We start from the raw sequence: 16,649 nt of genomic DNA on the forward strand, positions 1-16,649 counted from the left end.
GGCTAGGAGACACCAAAAGTAACAAGAAAATGGATGAGAAAGGACAAATTTAAAAAAATAAATAAAAAAATAAAATAAAATAAATTGTTATAATTATTTTTTTTAACTTGGGACTTACTGCGGGCCGGATTTTGGACGTTGGTAGGTGAGATCCGGCCCGCGGGCCGTAGTTTGGGCACCCCTTGCTTTAATCCTACAGGCCTAACCATTAGGTACACCTGCGCATTCAAATTACATTCATATACAAGAAAAAGTCTTATCTTTCAATGATTCATTGATGCAATGATACAAAGACAATATAACATACATAATGCATATGCAAAAGTGCAATACATTTATCTGTACAGTAATCTACTTATTTATATCTGAACCTAATTGCTCTTTTATCCTGCACTACAACGAGCTAATGCAACGAAATGTCGTCCTTATCTGTACTGTAAGTTCAAATTTGAATGACAATAAAAGGAAGTCATTCTAACTAAGTCTCAGTCTCTAAATTCAAAATAACAGTAATGAAAGTTCAATGTAAAATAGAATAACATAATTGCCGCTGAGATAGGCTCCAGCACCCCCCGCGACTCCGAAAGGGACAAGCGGTAGTAAAACGGATGGATGGAATTATCCCTTGCACGGCACCCAAAGTTATAGGCCTATAATTGTAAATGCATGTAACTTTTAACAGGCATGCCAAAGCTGCTTATGAATGTATATACCTGCATCATGCAGGCGACTGCACATCATATTGAGTTAATCTGCGAGCTATAAACACAGTAAGACATATTGCTGACTGTGCAAACAAAAAGTGAGAATCATTAGAGTGTCCGCCCTGAGATCGGTAGGTCGTGAGTTCAAACCCCGGCCCAGTCATACCAAAGACTATAAAAATGGGACCCATTACCTCCCTGCTTGGCACTCAGCATCAAGGGTTGGAATTGGGGGTTAAATCAACAAAAATGATGCTCACGGCTCCCCTCACCTCCCAGGGGTGAGGGTGAGGGTGATGGTCAAATGCAGAGGATAATTTCACCACACCTACTGTGTGTGTGTGACAATCATTAAGAGAAAAAGAAAATTATCTTTGTAACGTTGTTGGTTTAAAAATTAGCCTACTTGTTGACTTAGATTACAGGGGTGTGCAAACTTTTTCCACTGAGGGCCGCACACGGAAAAAATAAAGCATGCGGGGGCCATTTGATATTTTTCATTTTCAAACCATAACAAAATATATGGATTTTATTTTTTTTTTTTTTTTTTACCTTTAGGGCTCCCGGGGACCATAAAGGGTCCAAGTCATTAAAACGTTAAAAAAAAGTCAAATTATTTATTTATTTTTATTTATTTAACGATTACAGTAAATCTCTACAGTATATCACCTTCAGGTTGATATAAAGTTAAAAAACCAAAAAGGTTTTATGCCTTTTCTGTCAAAGACAACTTTGTTTTTTCATAATAAAACTGAAATATGCAGTATTTCCCCCACTGCCCAAAACATTCAGAAAGCAATGTTTGATGTGAAGTAATTAGAGCCTTAAAAAGATCAATAATGCAGGACACCATTGATTTTAATTCATTATTATTTTTGAGTAATCACAGTGAAAAGATAAATACAATCCCATTAAATATATTTGGGATCCAAAGGTGCCCCACTCATAAAGTGATACATTTTTATTAGTTTCTCTTTACTTTCAACACTTAAGTTACAAGATCAACTTCAGATATATCTGTCCATTTTACGCTTGAACTATTATTTTGTTTGTTTTATGCTCTTTTGTCAAAGAAAATGTTGATGTTTTTGTATGGCAACCACACAATATTTTGTGCAATATTTTCCACATACATTTTTTTAAAGTGAAATATTTTAAATAATTGGAGCCTTGAATAGGTCAATAATTCATTATAACATTGTTTTTTTTTTTTTTGAGCAATGGCAAAAAAAGAAAAAGAAAGATAGACATAAGAAAAAAAAAACAGCCTGCATGGCAGCTTTGTGTCAACATTGCAACTTTTTTTAGTTAGATTTCACCTCATTCCACTTTTTTTTTATGTTTTACTTTTTATTTTTGCAGTAGCATTTCCAGAATGTGTGGCGGGCCGGTAAACAATTAGCTGCGGGCCGCAAATGGCCCCAGGGCCGCACTTAGAACACCCCTGTCATAAACCTATTAAAGCACATGTTTATGGCTTTCAGTTCATGTTAATTCATTGAAAACAATGTCATTAAAATAATTAATGTAATTTAGTCAACACACTTAATACAATTGCATAAATGTTTTTTTTTTTTTAAATTACTTTAATGTTGTTCTGGGAGATTTTGTTTTTTTGGAGCAATGGCAAGAAAAGAATAATAAAGATAGACAAAAGGAAAAAAACAGCCTGCATGGCAGCTTTGTGTCAACATTGCAACTTTTTCTAGTTAGATTTCACCTCATTCCACTTTTTTCAAATGTTTTTTTAAATTTTTGCAATAGCATTTCCGGAATGTGTGGCGGGCCGGTAAACAATTAGCTGCGGGCCGCAAATGGCCCCAGGGCCGCACTTAGAACACCCCTGTCATAAACCTATTAAAGCACATGTTTATGGCTTTCAGTTCATGTTAATTCATTGAAAACAATGTCATTAAAATAATTAATGTAATTTAGTCAACACACTTAATACAATTGCATAAATGTAATTTTTTTTTTTAATTACTTTAATGTTGTTCTGGGAGATTTTGTTTTTTTGGAGCAATGGCAAGAAAAGAATAATCAAGATAGACAAAAGGAAAAAAACAGCCTGCATGGCAGCTTTGTGTCAACATTGCAACTTTTTCTAGTTAGATTTCACCTCATTCCACTTTTTTTTTATGTTTTTTTTTATTTTTGCAATAGCATTTCCGGAATGTGTGGCGGGCCGGTAAACAATTAGCTGCGGGCCGCAAATGGCCCCAGGGCCGCACTTAGAACACCCCTGTCATAAACCCATTAAAGCACATGTTTATGGCTTTCAGTTCATGTTAATTAATTGAAAACAATGTCATTAAAATAATTAATGTAATTTAGTCAACACACTTAATACAATTGCATAAATGTAATATTTTTTTTAAATTACTTTAATGTTGTTCTGGGAGATTTTGTTTTTTTGGAGCAATGGCAAGAAAAGAATAATAAAGATAGACAAAAGGAAAAAAACAGCCTGCATGGCAGCTTTGTGTCAACATTGCAACTTTTTCTAGTTAGATTTCACCTCATTCCACTTTTTTTTAATGTTTTTTTTAATTTTTGCGATAGCATTTCCAGAATGTGTGGGGGGCCGGTAAAAAATTAGCTGCGGGCCGCCAATGGCCCCTAGGCCGCACTTTGGACACCCCTGTCATAAACCTATTAAAGCACATGTTTATGGCTTTCAGTTCATGTTAATTCATTGAAAACAATGTCATTAAAATAATTAATGTAATTTAGTCAACACACTTAATACAATTGCATAAATGTAATTTATTTTTTTAAATTACTTTAATGTTGTTCTGGGAGATTTTGTTTTTTTGGAGCAATGGCAAGAAAAGAATAATAAAGATAGACAAAAGGAAAAAAACAGCCTGCATGGCAGCTTTGTGTCAACATTACAACTTTCTCTGGTTAGATTTCACCTCATTCCACTTTTTTTTAATGTTTTTTTTAATTTTTGCAATAGCATTTCCAGAATGTGTGGCGGGCCGGTAAACAATTAGCTGCGGGCTGCAAATGGCCCCAGGGACGCACTTTGGACACCCCTGTCATAAACCTATTAAAGCACATGTTTATGGCTTTCAGTTCATGTTAATTCATTGAAAACAATGTCATTAAAATAATTAATGTAATTTAGTCAACACACTTAATACAATTGCATAAATGTAATTTTTTTTTTTAAATTACTTTAATGTTGTTCTGGGAGATTTAGTTTTTTTGGAGCAATGGCAAGAAAAGAATAATAAAGATAGACAAAAGGAAAAAAACAGCCTGCATGGCATCTTTGTGTCAACATTGCAACTTTTTCTAGTTAGATTTCACCTCATTCCACTTTTTTAAAATGTTTTTTTTTATTTTTGCAATAGCATTTCCGGAATGTGTGGCGGGCCGGTAAACAATTAGCTGCGGGCCGCAAATGGCCCCAGGGCCGCACTTAGAACACCCCTGTCATAAACCTATTAAAGCACATGTTTATGGCTTTCAGTTCATGTTAATTCATTGAAAACAATGTCATTAAAATAATTAATGTAATTTAGTCAACACACTTAATACAATTGCATAAATGTAATTTTTTTTTTTTTAATTACTTTAATGTTGTTCTGGGAGATTTTGTTTTTTGGAGCAATGGCAAGAAAAGAATAAAGATAGACAAAAGGAAAAAAACAGCCTGCATGGCAGCTTTGTGTCAACATTGCAAATTTTTCTAGTTAGATTTCACCTCATTCCACTTTTTTTAATGTTTTTTTTAATTTTTGCAATAGCATTTCCAGAATGTGTGGCGGGCCGGTAAACAATTAGCTGCGGGCCGCAAATGGCCCCAGGGCCGCACTTAGAACACCCCTGTCATAAACCTATTAAAGCACATGTTTATGGCTTTCAGTTCATGTTAATTAATTGAAAACAATGTCATTAAAATAATTAATGTAATTTAGTCAACACACTTAATACAATTGCATAAATGTATTTTTTTTTTTTAAATTACTTTAATGTTGTTCTGGGAGATTTAGGTTTTTTTGGAGCAATGGCAAGAAAAGAATAATAAAGATAGACAAAAGGAAAAAAACAGCCTGCATGGCAGCTTTGTGTCAACATTGCAACTTTTCTAGTTAGATTTCACCTCATTCCACTTTTTTTTTTTTTTAATTTATTTTTGCAATAGCATTTCCAGAATGTGTGGCGGGCCGGTAAACAATTAGCTGCGGGCCGCCAATGGCCCCTAGGCCGCACTTTGGACACACCTGACTTAGAAGGTATAAAAGATCCAAAAAGTGCATTTCAACTAAATATGGGAACTGCAAGTAGATTCAGTCAACATTTACCATGCAAGCATTGCTTCGGACAAAAAGATTTGCTTACCTTCAAATAATCATTTTCAGATCTCAAGTCCTCAATCTCCCTCAGCAGGTCGTCGTCGTCGGTGCCGCACTTGCCTCCTCCTTGTGCACTCGTCGTGGCTTTGGCTTTCTCTACAGTGACCCGGGGACCGGACTGGACGGGACATGCTGACCCCTTGGGAACCGGATTAGGCTCGCTGGTGTTCACTGCGGCTGCAGCATGCATCGCCGGGAGGTCCGCTCCCAGGTGATCCCGGTCACTGGAGCCGGTCCCGGACTCCGCGTCGCTGCTAGCCGCCGGCGCCAGCTCGGACGGGCAGTCCGAAAGGTCCGAGCTGCTGTCGGTCTGGGTAACCAGGAGTCCGGTCGGTACCCTGACAGGGGAACCATGGCTGATGGGGATGAGCTTCCCCTTCTTGGCCTTAGCGAGGACAGGGCTGCCGGCGGCCGGTGTTCCATGCTGGAGCAGCCTGTTGGGCTTGGTCCCTCCGGCCTTGGTGCTGCTCCTGGCCGCGGCAGGCTTCTCTTTGAGCGGGGTGATGTTACGTCTGGAGCCGCGGCTCGGAGCTTGCAGCTGCTTGCCGAGTTTGGAGGATTTGGGTCCGATAGTTGGCGGCTTGGCTGAGCAGGCGTGGACATCCTTCAGGAACGGTCTGGCCGGGGAGGAAACCCGGTTCGGTCTCTTCTTCTCCGGCTGGTGCTGGCTGGGTCTGGTGTCAGAGCCGTTGGAGCTCTCCATCGTACACTGACACCAGGAGGGTGGTTAGAAAGCGTCGGGTCCACGGCACCGCAGGACGGGGGGCAGTTCCGGAGCGTCTTCCTGGCCCGGTTCTCGATGGGCATCCTGTGAATGACTGTCCAGTGTGTGCATCCACTCACCAGGGTGTCATTGTGGTCCCCTCGGGAGGGAGGAGGGCTGCAGTCAGACTGGATTAGGGGACATGCTGGCCGCCGAGGCGTCACTAGGATCGGCCCCCGTGTCCCTCTCGGTACCGGGAGTCCATCCCTCTGCCTTGTCCCCCCTCCAAGTCTGGTAGCGCTGCCGCAGACTTGTCAGATCCGCAATCGCTGCGGTGTGACGCCCGCGATTGGCTGCGAGGCGCATGCGCAGTTTGACACACATACGAAAGGGCGCGCGCGCGCGCGCTGTCGGGTACGCGCAGATCTCGTGACGTGCACCAACTGCCTCTCCGTTGTTTGAAAAGCTTCACTGGTAACATAGATTTAGTTTTAGGGTACACCTGCACATTAATGAGGGGAAACACCTGCCTTTCCAAATTAATTCATACTTTCTAGTTATATAAAGATGCACATCACAATGACATCCAATACAAAAGCTAGTATCACAAATTTGCGTGGGTTCCTCCCACCTCCAAAGACATGCACCTGGGGATAGGTTGATTGGCAACAGTAAAAAAAAAATGGCCCTAGTGTGTGAATGTTGTCTGTCTATCTGTGTTGGCCCTGCGATGAGGTGGCGACTTGTTCAGGGTGTACCCCGCCTTCCGCCCGATTGTAGCTGAGATAGGCTCCAGCGCCCCCCGCTACCCCGAAGGGAATAAGCGGTAGAAAATGGATGGATGGATGGACTACCTCTGAGGCAGTACGGTGCCTCACAATACGAAGGTCCTGGGTTCGATCCTGCGTGGAGTTTGCATGTTCTCCCCGTGACTGCGTGGGTTCCCTCCGGGTACTCCGGCTTCCTCCCACCTCCAAAGACATGCACCTGGGGATAGGTTGATTGGCAACACTAAATTGGCCGCAGTGTGTGAATGTTGTCTATCTGTGTTGGCCCTCCACACAGAAAGATCCCGAGCCCAGGATCGAACCCAGGACCTTTGTATTGTGAGGCACATGCACTAACCCCTGTATCACCGTGCCGCCTCAGAGGTATTATTAACCCAAATTTGTGATACTAGCTTTTGTATTGGATGTCATTGTGATTTGTATCTTTATCTAATGTAGTAAGCTTAATGTATACATACATAACTGTAAACATGACACCTGTTATTGATAACTCCCGTCTGCATATCTGCGGGCAATAGAAAAACAATCAAGTTAGTAAATACATTAAATAACATTGGCCCTGCAATGAGGTGGCGACTTGTCCAGGGTGTACCCCACCTTCTGCCAGAGTGCAACTGGGTTAGGCTCCATCCCCCCCGAAAACCCCGAGATGGATAAGCAGTAAAAAAATTAGGGATGTCCGATAATGGCTTTTTTGGCGATATCTGTTAATTACCAATACCGATATACACAGACCTGGACATAGTATGGACTGTATACAAATGCTTATTTTGAAAATTTAATTTTGTTTACAGATTATATGCAATCTGTTGTTGAAGTTCCCAAAAGTGAAGGTGTGTGTTGCTGAGCCCGACCTGGACATAATCTGGACTGGACCTGGTTTTTAAGAACCCTTTAAACAATCTAATTTCATGGACAACCAGGTCTGGTGAAGATAAGGTCCCTGTTAAACGTTACACGCACAATCATGTCTGCTTACGGACTGTATCCCTTGCAGACTGTATTGATATATATTGTAGGAAGCAGAATATTAATAACAGAAAGAAACAACCCTTTTGTGTGAATGAGTGTAAATGGGGGAGGGAGGTTTTTTGGGTTGGTGCACTAATTGTAAGTGTATCTTGTGTTTATGTTGATTTAATAAAAAAAATAAAAATAAAATAAAATAAACGATACCGATAATTAAAAAAACGATACAGATCATTTTCGATATTAGATTTTAAAGCATTTATCGGCCAATAATATGGGCAGGCCGATATTATCGGACATCTCTATAAAAAATGGGAGGATAGTATCATGTCAACAGTTGAAAATGATCCTATTCAATACTAAACTCTTCAAGCCATGCTAGAAAATAGCAACTAACCATTCTAAATGCGACAAAAAACCCCAGAGTCAAATAAAAGTTGGTAATAAATATAGACATCTTTAATTTCATTAGTTCCACAATGCCAAAAGTTATAAATAGCACATAAAGTCCAATCATAACAAGTCCAAACCTCTAATGAGATCTTTTTTTTTTAAACACTTTTAATAGCAAACACGTCGCCTTAAATGGTATGTTGTTCAAAAAAAAAAAAGAAGTTTTAAACGACAGAAGCGGTAATAGCGCTGCTATGTTGACAACATGCGGATTAGTGTCAAAATCGTGTCACAAAAGTTCTAAAAGGTAACCAACCATTGATGGTCACATTGGTAGCATTTAATTTGGCAAAACCGTTCCCCCAAAAGTATGAAACTTAACCTTTACAAAAATCATAACAGGCCGCATCCAAGTATCAATTGAGCTACTGTGCTAAAAACAAAGAAAGAAAGAAACAGTATAAGAACATTAAACAGATATTTGGAGGACTCGTGCATAGACTGTTTAGTTTTTTTTAAATGTGCAGGGGATGGGACGTCCCACTCTGGTCCAAATTATACAATACAAAGAAACATTGGACTTCCCTCATAGCAGCAGAAGAAGAAGAAACTGCTCCATGTAATAATGAAGCGAGTCTCCTGAGTCATTCAAACACTCTCTGCAAAAAAAAAGAAGAGTTTTGAAAATATTGAAAGCCAGTCTAATAAGACTTGGAGTAAAACAGTTTGCCTTGGCGATCAATTTCCTGCTGCCTGGTCATGTGCCAGCTTGATTGCAATCAGTGTTTAACAAATTATTTGACAGCCATTCCAAACAAATCTAATACTTAAAGGCCACCTACCTGCGACTGTGCAGTGCAGCAACACACCCGCCTATGCTTTTACATCAACAACAAATACAAGTGTGCTTTTTGTAACTTCAAGTCCACGTCTCACTCCTGCAGGGTGATGTACAAAATTAAGGGACCGGGCATGAAAGTTGTCTAAACTAACAACAGGGGAAAAGTGTAGGGTTCGCTACCTCAAAGGCACATGTTGGAGGGCGCACAGCGAGCTGGAACATGAGGTAGTCTGGGTAAAGGATGTCAAGAAGTGTCATTACCACCCAGCTGTTAGTTTTGGAGCGCAACACTTCCAAATCGCTGCTGCCCCATGGTGTTCAGTTTAACACACTGCACGTAAAGGATATTGGGTGGTTTTGTTTGTGTGTGTGAGTGTGTGTGTGTGTGTGTGTGTGTGTGTGTGTGTGTGTGTGTGTGTGTGTGGGACTCAGCAGCAGCGCATGCGAGGAGGGGGCAACTCTGGAGGCACTTCAGGTTCGGGCTGCAGAGACAAAAGGCTGCCAGAGAGCTCCTTGTTGGGAACCTCCAGCGGCATCTGGAGGGTAGAATACAACACAACTTTTACTGTCATTGCTAAACTAGGGAAGTGTAGCAGCTTTTAGTTGCGCCGGGAAAACCCCCCCCCACAGAGAAGCACACAAGAGAACAGTCAACAAAAGACAACCAAGAAGTAGAATGCAGACTTCAGCCCTCTACTAAGTTTTGGGTGATACTAGTGCTGTTAATTTTTATCCTGGAACCTCTAAAGTTGAGCAATTCCGAGTAAGACCACAATGTTTTGGGCAAAATATACAACTAATGTCGCACAAAAACTGCAGTATTGCCACACATAATTTATGTATGTTTAGTCCTCATCACATTTTTCTTGTTTGCATTACATAAAACATAGAATTCATGATGACAATTTGAAAATTCATGATTATGAGGCATATTTGTCCTGAAGGTCCAAATTGTACAACTTTAAGAGGCATTAGACTTGGCGACTGGCGCTCTCTGCTGGTTGCTGCCAAATAGCACAAGCTACTGTTGCATAAACTTGTTAATACAAATGTAACATTGATCAAATTCAACATGATTGACCTTTTTAGCAACACAAATCTAAGAATATTTAAGAGGATTTGCATTATTTTATGCCTATATGTGTATGTGTGTGTGTAGTCTGGTGCTGTGTGCTGTGCAACATGACACATACAGCAGCAAAAGGTACATTGAATATGCCTTTGAGTAGTAGTAGTAATATATCTTTGAGGGATTGTAAACAGTATAAAAAACTACATGAAATGAAAAATAGTAAGGAAAAGACATAAGTACCCACCTTGCTGAGGATGTCGTCCACCAGCTTGAGGAAGATCTCGTTCACGTTACAGTTATCCTTGGCGCTCGCCTCGCAGAAACGCATGCCACTTATTCGAGAGGCAAACTGGAATGCACACAGATAGTCTAATTCGAAAAAAAAACTTGAACAATTATAAAATCTCTTGGTGATGTTCTCCGCTGCTCCATATTAACATTGTTTTCCGTGCTAATAACACACTTTTGTTTAGTTTTAGGATGAATCTGCTGTATCTTCATTCAGATGTGTGAAAATGTAAAAAAATAAAATAAATTAGGGCTGTTTTAAATCACCCAAAAAATAGTGCATTAATGTAATGTAAACACAGATTAACCACATACATTTATTAGACTACACATGCTCCTTGACTTAAACAGCAGATACCTGAAAGATAACTACCATAATTCAAGTAAAACATTTAAAAAATGTTTGGGTATGACATCCTGACAGTAAAATTGCATTTATGTTAAAAGTATTTTTTTTAAGTTGATTTAAATCATGCAAGCAATTTACTCAAATTAATCGTGATTAAACACAATTTAAAAGTTTGTTAATCTGATTAAAAATTGTTTGACAGCACAAAAAAAGAAACAATGAGCAATTTACTTTGCGATTAATCAAAATTAGAAAGTGTGATAAGTCTGAAAAAAAAAATCGTTAAGACAGCACAAAATACTATTTCAACTAGGGATGTCCGATAATATCGGCCGATAAATGCGTTAAAATGTAATATCGGAAATTATCAGTATCGTTTTTTTATTATCTGTATCGGTTTTTTATTTTTTTATTTTTTATTTTTTATTAAATCAACATAAAAAACACAAGATACACTTACAATTAGTGCACCAACCCAAAAAACCTCCCTCCCCCCATTTCTTTCTGTTATCAATATTCTGGTTCCTACATTATATATCAATATATATCAATACCCCGCCTTCCGCCCGATTGTAGCTGAGATAGGCTCCAGCGCCCCCCGCGACCCCAAAAGGGAATAAGCGGTAGAAAATGGATGGATATATCAATACAGTCTGCAAGGGATACAGTCTGTAAGCACACATGATTGTGCGTGCTGCTGGTCCACTAATAGTACTAACCTTTAACAGTTAATTTTACTCATTTTCATTAATTACTAGTTTCTATGTAACTGTTTTTATATTGTTTTACTTTCTTTTTTATTCAAGTAAATGTTTTTAATTTAGTTATCTTATTTTATTATTATTTTTAAAAAGTACCTTATCTTCACCATACATGGTTGTCCAAATTAGGCATAATAATGTGTTAATTCCACGACTGCATATATCGGTTGATATCGGTATCGGTTGATATCGGTATCGGTAATTAAAGAGTTGGACAATATCGGAATATCGGATATCGGCAAAAAGCCATTATCGGACATCCCTAATTTCAACTATAGGTAATTTACTATTTACTTTAATCTGATTAAAAATATTTGTTTGACAGCACTAAAACAAATAGTAACTGTGGGTAATTTACTAATCACGATAACAAAACATTTTTATTAATCAGATTTAAAAATGAACTACTAAATCGTTTTTAATCATATTTATTTTTTATATTGTCTCTGTATTGGTTTTCTATTCATTTATTCTTTGTTTTTATTCAGTCATTGGTGTAGCATAATATTGTTTTTAATATTACTTTTAATATCGTTTTTAATATTGTTTTTAATATTGTTTTTAACATGGCTGTGCAGCACTTTGGAAACATTCTTGTTGTGTAAATGTGCTATATAAATAAAGTGGATTGGATTGGATACTTGATATCACCAAAAACAATATGGGTAATTTGCGCCGATTAATCACAATAATCAAAATTAAAAAGTGTGATTAACCTGATTTAAAAAATGTATAGTTTGACAGCACAAAATAAATAGAAACTACAGGCGGACTCACCCTCTCTCCAAGTTGTCTGGAGATGACACGATCACTCTCGCAGTCCAACTTGTTCCCCACCAGGAGGAGCTCTGCCTCCTCAGATGCATACTGATATAAAAAAAAGAAAAAGGATACGTTGCCTACCACACGTTCCAACTTGGAATACTAAAATAATGTAGTTAGTGAGGTAAACAAAATAAGCGTGTGTGTTCACCTTGTCGATCATCTTCATCCACTTAGGGAGGTCTTCAAAAGTCTCCTGCTTTGTGATGTCATACACCAGCACGATTCCCTTGGCGCCGCGGTAGTAGGCTGACGTAATGCTGTTGAAGCGTTCCTGGCCCGCCGTGTCCCTGTCACATGAAGGAAGACATATTATTTGTAAATACAAATGTACTCCTAACAGCACAAAACAGCAAGGAAGCACTAAGAAAATATTAGGATACACATTTAATTTTAAAGGGGAACTTGACTTTTTTTAAATTATTTTGCCTATCGTTCACAATCATAATGTTGGACAAGAACACATATATTATTATTTTCTTATGTATTCTAGAGTAAATATATGCCATCAAAAGTCTGCTTACAATTGAGCCTATGGGGGTCACTCTATCCTGCCAACAAAGCACTTAAAAGTCAGTCTACCCCAGGGCAGCTGTGGCTACGAAAGTAGCTTACCACCACCAGGTGTGAATGAATGATGGGTTTTTAACATGTAAAGCGACTTTGGGTACTTAGAAAAGCGCTATATAAATCTCAGGTATTATTAAAAACATCCAAACACCACCATTAAAGTTTTATATACATGCTGTAAGTGTATATGTAATGTAGTAACAGGCACATTTATAATCCATCCATCCATTTACTACTGATTGTCCCCCTCTGGGTTGCGGGGGGTGATGGAGTCTATCCCAGCTGCTTAACATTTACGCATTTTAAACATTTTAAGCATTCGTTTAAAAAACGCATCACGTTTACTTTTTCCCTGCAACATCATTGATTAACACTCACTGCAGACTTCATGAGAGTCAACAAACAAAACATCACTTACTGTGCAATGTCTGCTGTCACTAGGATGCCCAAGCCAACTCTGCGTCTTTTCATGTCGTTCTCGTCATTTCCGAGTCTAAATTGGCTGTCAAAGTGTACCAATATGTCGGATTACATCCTCATCCTTCTACTATCCAGGTGAGAGGCAGGATTTATGAGCTACAATAAACTTACACTTGCACGGAAGCGAGGAAACAGGTTACCACTCGATGATGTAAACATAGGCACACAAACTTGTGATTACGGCGCCGCTATAAATAGTTTGTCTGTGTTAACTTAGCGTTTATAATAACAATATCACTAATACTTGGTTAATATTCAAGTCAGGAAATGTAAATGGAGTATTGTTGGCGCTTTTTATATTTGGTTTTATGGGTGGAATAGAGGACTTCCCATTGAGCTGACTTTTATTTACAAGTTAGAATGCATTCTAAAAAAATACATCTGTCATCATGTCTTCCATAATGATTGTGAACAATAGGTAAAATTCCTAAATAAGTGTACTTCCCCTTTAAGTTAGCGCAGACATTTATTCCATCTTGCTGTAAGAGAGCAAATGTAAGGCCAGGTCACATTAGATATTTGCCATTTCCTACTTATTGTTTTGGCTCTGGTTTTTTTCTAACTCAAATTAGGATAACACTGACAACAATAAAATAGAAAATCATAATCAAGTTATAGAATCAATAAAGCCATTTGTTTTAAAAGATAGCTGGAATATTACAATAATAAAGTCATTTTAAGGAAACATTTATTATATGATTAGAAAATACTACTAAGATTACAGACCAAAAATAAGTTAATAAATTCAGTTATGAACAATACGGATAAGAAAATATAAATTCTACTTTAAATAATTTCTAACCAGTCCAAATTCAGCATTTGCAGACATCAAATTGTATTATTCTATGATTTGTGCAACCTATAAAAACTGAAAAAACATTACATAATGTTTCTTATGGGTAGAATTGTGACTTAACACTGATGTTATTATTGCATGTTTCTCATTAAATCAGTGTTGTTTATTTTTAATATAATCCTAATAAGTGAGGCAAGGGTGTTAAAAGAGTGGGTTCATTAATGTCCCTCTGCGTATAGAAAAATGTATTTATTATTGATGACAAATATTAGATATATTGCATGGATTTGCTTTGTCAAATATTACACAAAGCAAAGCTGTTTTGTTCAGTTTCGCATATCTTGACCAACATTGGATTGCTTTTAGCATATTTAATGTACAAATTGTATCAAAATGGCCCGTCGCGTCCTTCAAATTTTCTGTAGTCTGTGCGATACTCGCCGGGAAAAATTTGGAGGACCTTGAAATAAGCCTTTCTAGCATTCTCTACACAGGACTGAAAATTTAGAATAGGTATCAGTGTTTCCCACACATTCATTTATTTGTGGCGGCCCGCCACGAAAGAATTACGTCCGCCACAAATAAAAATTAAAAAAAATAAATAAAAAATAAAGTTTTTTTTGTTTTTTTTTGTCCTGTCCAGCTTCTCAGGCAAATCATATAGTTGATGTAGATGCCCATATAGGCTGTTCAGATTTACTTTACAAAAGAAAAGTGTAGGATACTTCTCTCGTTGCCTTATTTGTATTTCACCACTACTGTTTTCTGTTTATTTGTTACTGACTGTGGCAAGACACCTCTGCCTCTGTTTCACTTTATGTTGCTGGTAAATAATATGGTTGTAGTAGTAGGCTAAAGTTAAATTATTTAGTATGCACTAATTAAAGGGGCGGAGCTTTAAGAGACATTTTAGCTTTTATATTTTATAAGATATATTTTTGTAAGAACCACAATTAATAAATATATTTCAGTGAATAACTTATTGTTCAAATCTGTATATAAATATATACATAAAGTGTTGTAATTATATTGTAAAATGGATGGATGGACGTTTAAAACAAAACTGTTATTATTAATTAGTAAGTATACATTTTTTGAGCCTTTTTAGAGAAAATCATATCATTGTAGTAAATTATGCAAATTACTCGATTATGTCATGGTGACCACGCCCATAGCCACGCCCCCACCGCCACAGGTATCTTGGCAGTTTATGGGAAACACTGGGTATTTAACAAATCTATTGCAGCTTGATTAAAGTCACATATGGACGCACTGCAGTGTGAACTTGTTAGTGCTCTTGACGCACGACCAGGTCCGACCTAGCTGCGTGACGAGTGCTTCGATGTTACTGTACCTGCGGCCTGACTCGCTGGCGCCCCCGTGAGTCACATTGAGGAGACAGAAGTAATGATGAGGTGAGGGTGCGGCGGTGTTGGAACTTGACGTGTGCTCTTCATCATGACAAACACAGCCAACACAGAAGGTGGGAGGGTGCACATGAAGGTGAGGTGGAGAGTGGTGTTAGTCGACAGGGAAAGATGTGTTAATAGCAGCCATCACTGCCGTACCTGACAGCAATGCAAGGATGGGAGCGGCGTGACGTGGCACACAGAAGAGGGATGCAATGTAAAGAATCTAAAAGACTTGCGTCCAGTTATCTCACCATATCTGCAGACGGATCTTTTTCCCTCTTAGCTCCACTGTCTTGATTTTGAAATCAACTCCTATGAGGGAAGCACACGAAAAAGCAGGATTTGGGTTAAAAACTGCAAAAAAATTCAAGATTAATGTCCATATTTTCTTCGCCTTTCCTCAAAAGCTTTGCACACTTGGAATTTTAAATCATTTTAATATTCCTCAGTGTGCGGCGGATTGTTTATTTTGATGACTTGTGTGTCACGGGACTGCAGGGACAGAAATGGAGCTGCCCCGTCACGGCAGCTGCCTGCATGTTGGGGGACTATTTTGGGATTGAACACTGTATGGCGGACTGCTAAACTGTTTGTGCTCAAAACAACAAAGTACAGCAGCTAACTAAGAGTGACAACCTAAATACATGCAAAACATGCTGGGGACTAAATGTCACCTCACATAAGTGCTACCTTTGTGTATGGAAATGTCAGCAAGGACAACACAATACAGTATTAATTCAGACATACCACATAATTAAAAGGTTGGTGCACAATTGTAACCAAATTACACAACAACCACACCGACACAGACTATTATATGAACAGAGAATCATTTCGCCACACCTAGTGTGTGTGTGACAGTCATGGGTACTTTAACTTTAACTTTTAATACACTGATACAATTATATTAAGTACAATATAGTTCATGACACTGATACAGACTATTACCGTATTTTTTGGAGTATAAGTCGCTCCGGCCGAAAGTGCATAATAAAGAAGGAAAAAAACATATACCGGTATAAGTCGCACTGTCAATAAGTCGCATTTTTTTTAAAACCCAACACCAAGAATAGACATTTGAAAGGCAATTTAAAATAAATAAAGAATAGTGAAAAACAGGCTGAATAAGTGTACGTTATATGAGGCATAAATAACCAACTGAGAACGGGCTTGGTATGTTAACGTAACATATTATGGTAAGAGTCATTCAAATAACTATAACATATAGAACATGCTATACGTTTACCAAACAATCTGTCACTCCTAATCGCTAAATCCCATGAAATCTTATACGTCTAGTCTCTTACACGAATGAGCTAAATAATATTATTTGA

The 16,649-nt window shown here is 38.2% G+C and overlaps 2 protein-coding genes across 9 annotated transcripts in view; both read right to left on the reverse strand.

The window, feature by feature from the left end:
* LOC133631133 (microtubule cross-linking factor 1-like) overlaps positions 1 to 6,092 on the reverse strand; it is a 130,782-nt gene extending 124,690 nt beyond the window's left edge. For all 8 annotated transcript variants that reach the window (XR_009821401.1, XR_009821402.1, XM_062023217.1 and 5 more), the window contains exon 1: positions 5,058 to 6,092. Coding sequence is in view for 6 of the 8 variants with exons in the window: in XM_062023217.1 (XP_061879201.1) it covers positions 5,058 to 5,774 (717 nt within the window). In the remaining 2 variants the exon portion in view is untranslated. The remainder of the gene's footprint in view (positions 1 to 5,057) is intronic.
* A 1,892-nt stretch (positions 6,093 to 7,984) lies between these two features.
* On the reverse strand, positions 7,985 to 15,582 carry LOC133631402 (ras-related protein Rab-12-like). Its single transcript, XM_062023600.1, has 6 exons — positions 15,567 to 15,582; positions 15,258 to 15,354; positions 12,209 to 12,347; positions 12,013 to 12,102; positions 10,082 to 10,186; positions 7,985 to 9,301 (listed from the first exon to the last, which is right to left on the reverse strand). The coding sequence occupies exons 3-6, from the start codon at positions 12,224 to 12,226 to the stop codon at positions 9,194 to 9,196; spliced, it is 321 nt and encodes a 106-aa protein (XP_061879584.1). The 5' UTR covers positions 12,227 to 12,347; positions 15,258 to 15,354; positions 15,567 to 15,582; the 3' UTR covers positions 7,985 to 9,193.
* Between the last annotated feature and the right edge of the window lie 1,067 nt (positions 15,583 to 16,649).

This window comes from Entelurus aequoreus, linkage group LG16, assembly GCF_033978785.1.
Source record: "Entelurus aequoreus isolate RoL-2023_Sb linkage group LG16, RoL_Eaeq_v1.1, whole genome shotgun sequence".
Taxonomy (NCBI): domain Eukaryota; kingdom Metazoa; phylum Chordata; class Actinopteri; order Syngnathiformes; family Syngnathidae; genus Entelurus; species Entelurus aequoreus.

Bases quoted from the DNA above. Each gene is read 5' to 3' on its own strand.
- LOC133631402 (XM_062023600.1), bottom strand. The intron at 10,187-12,012 runs GTGAGTCCGCCT...TGTGCATTCCAG, and splicing joins CCAGACAACTTGGAGAGAGG to TTTGCCTCTCGAATAAGTGG. The intron at 9,302-10,081 runs GTGGGTACTTAT...TCTACCCTCCAG, and splicing joins TGGACGACATCCTCAGCAAG to ATGCCGCTGGAGGTTCCCAA.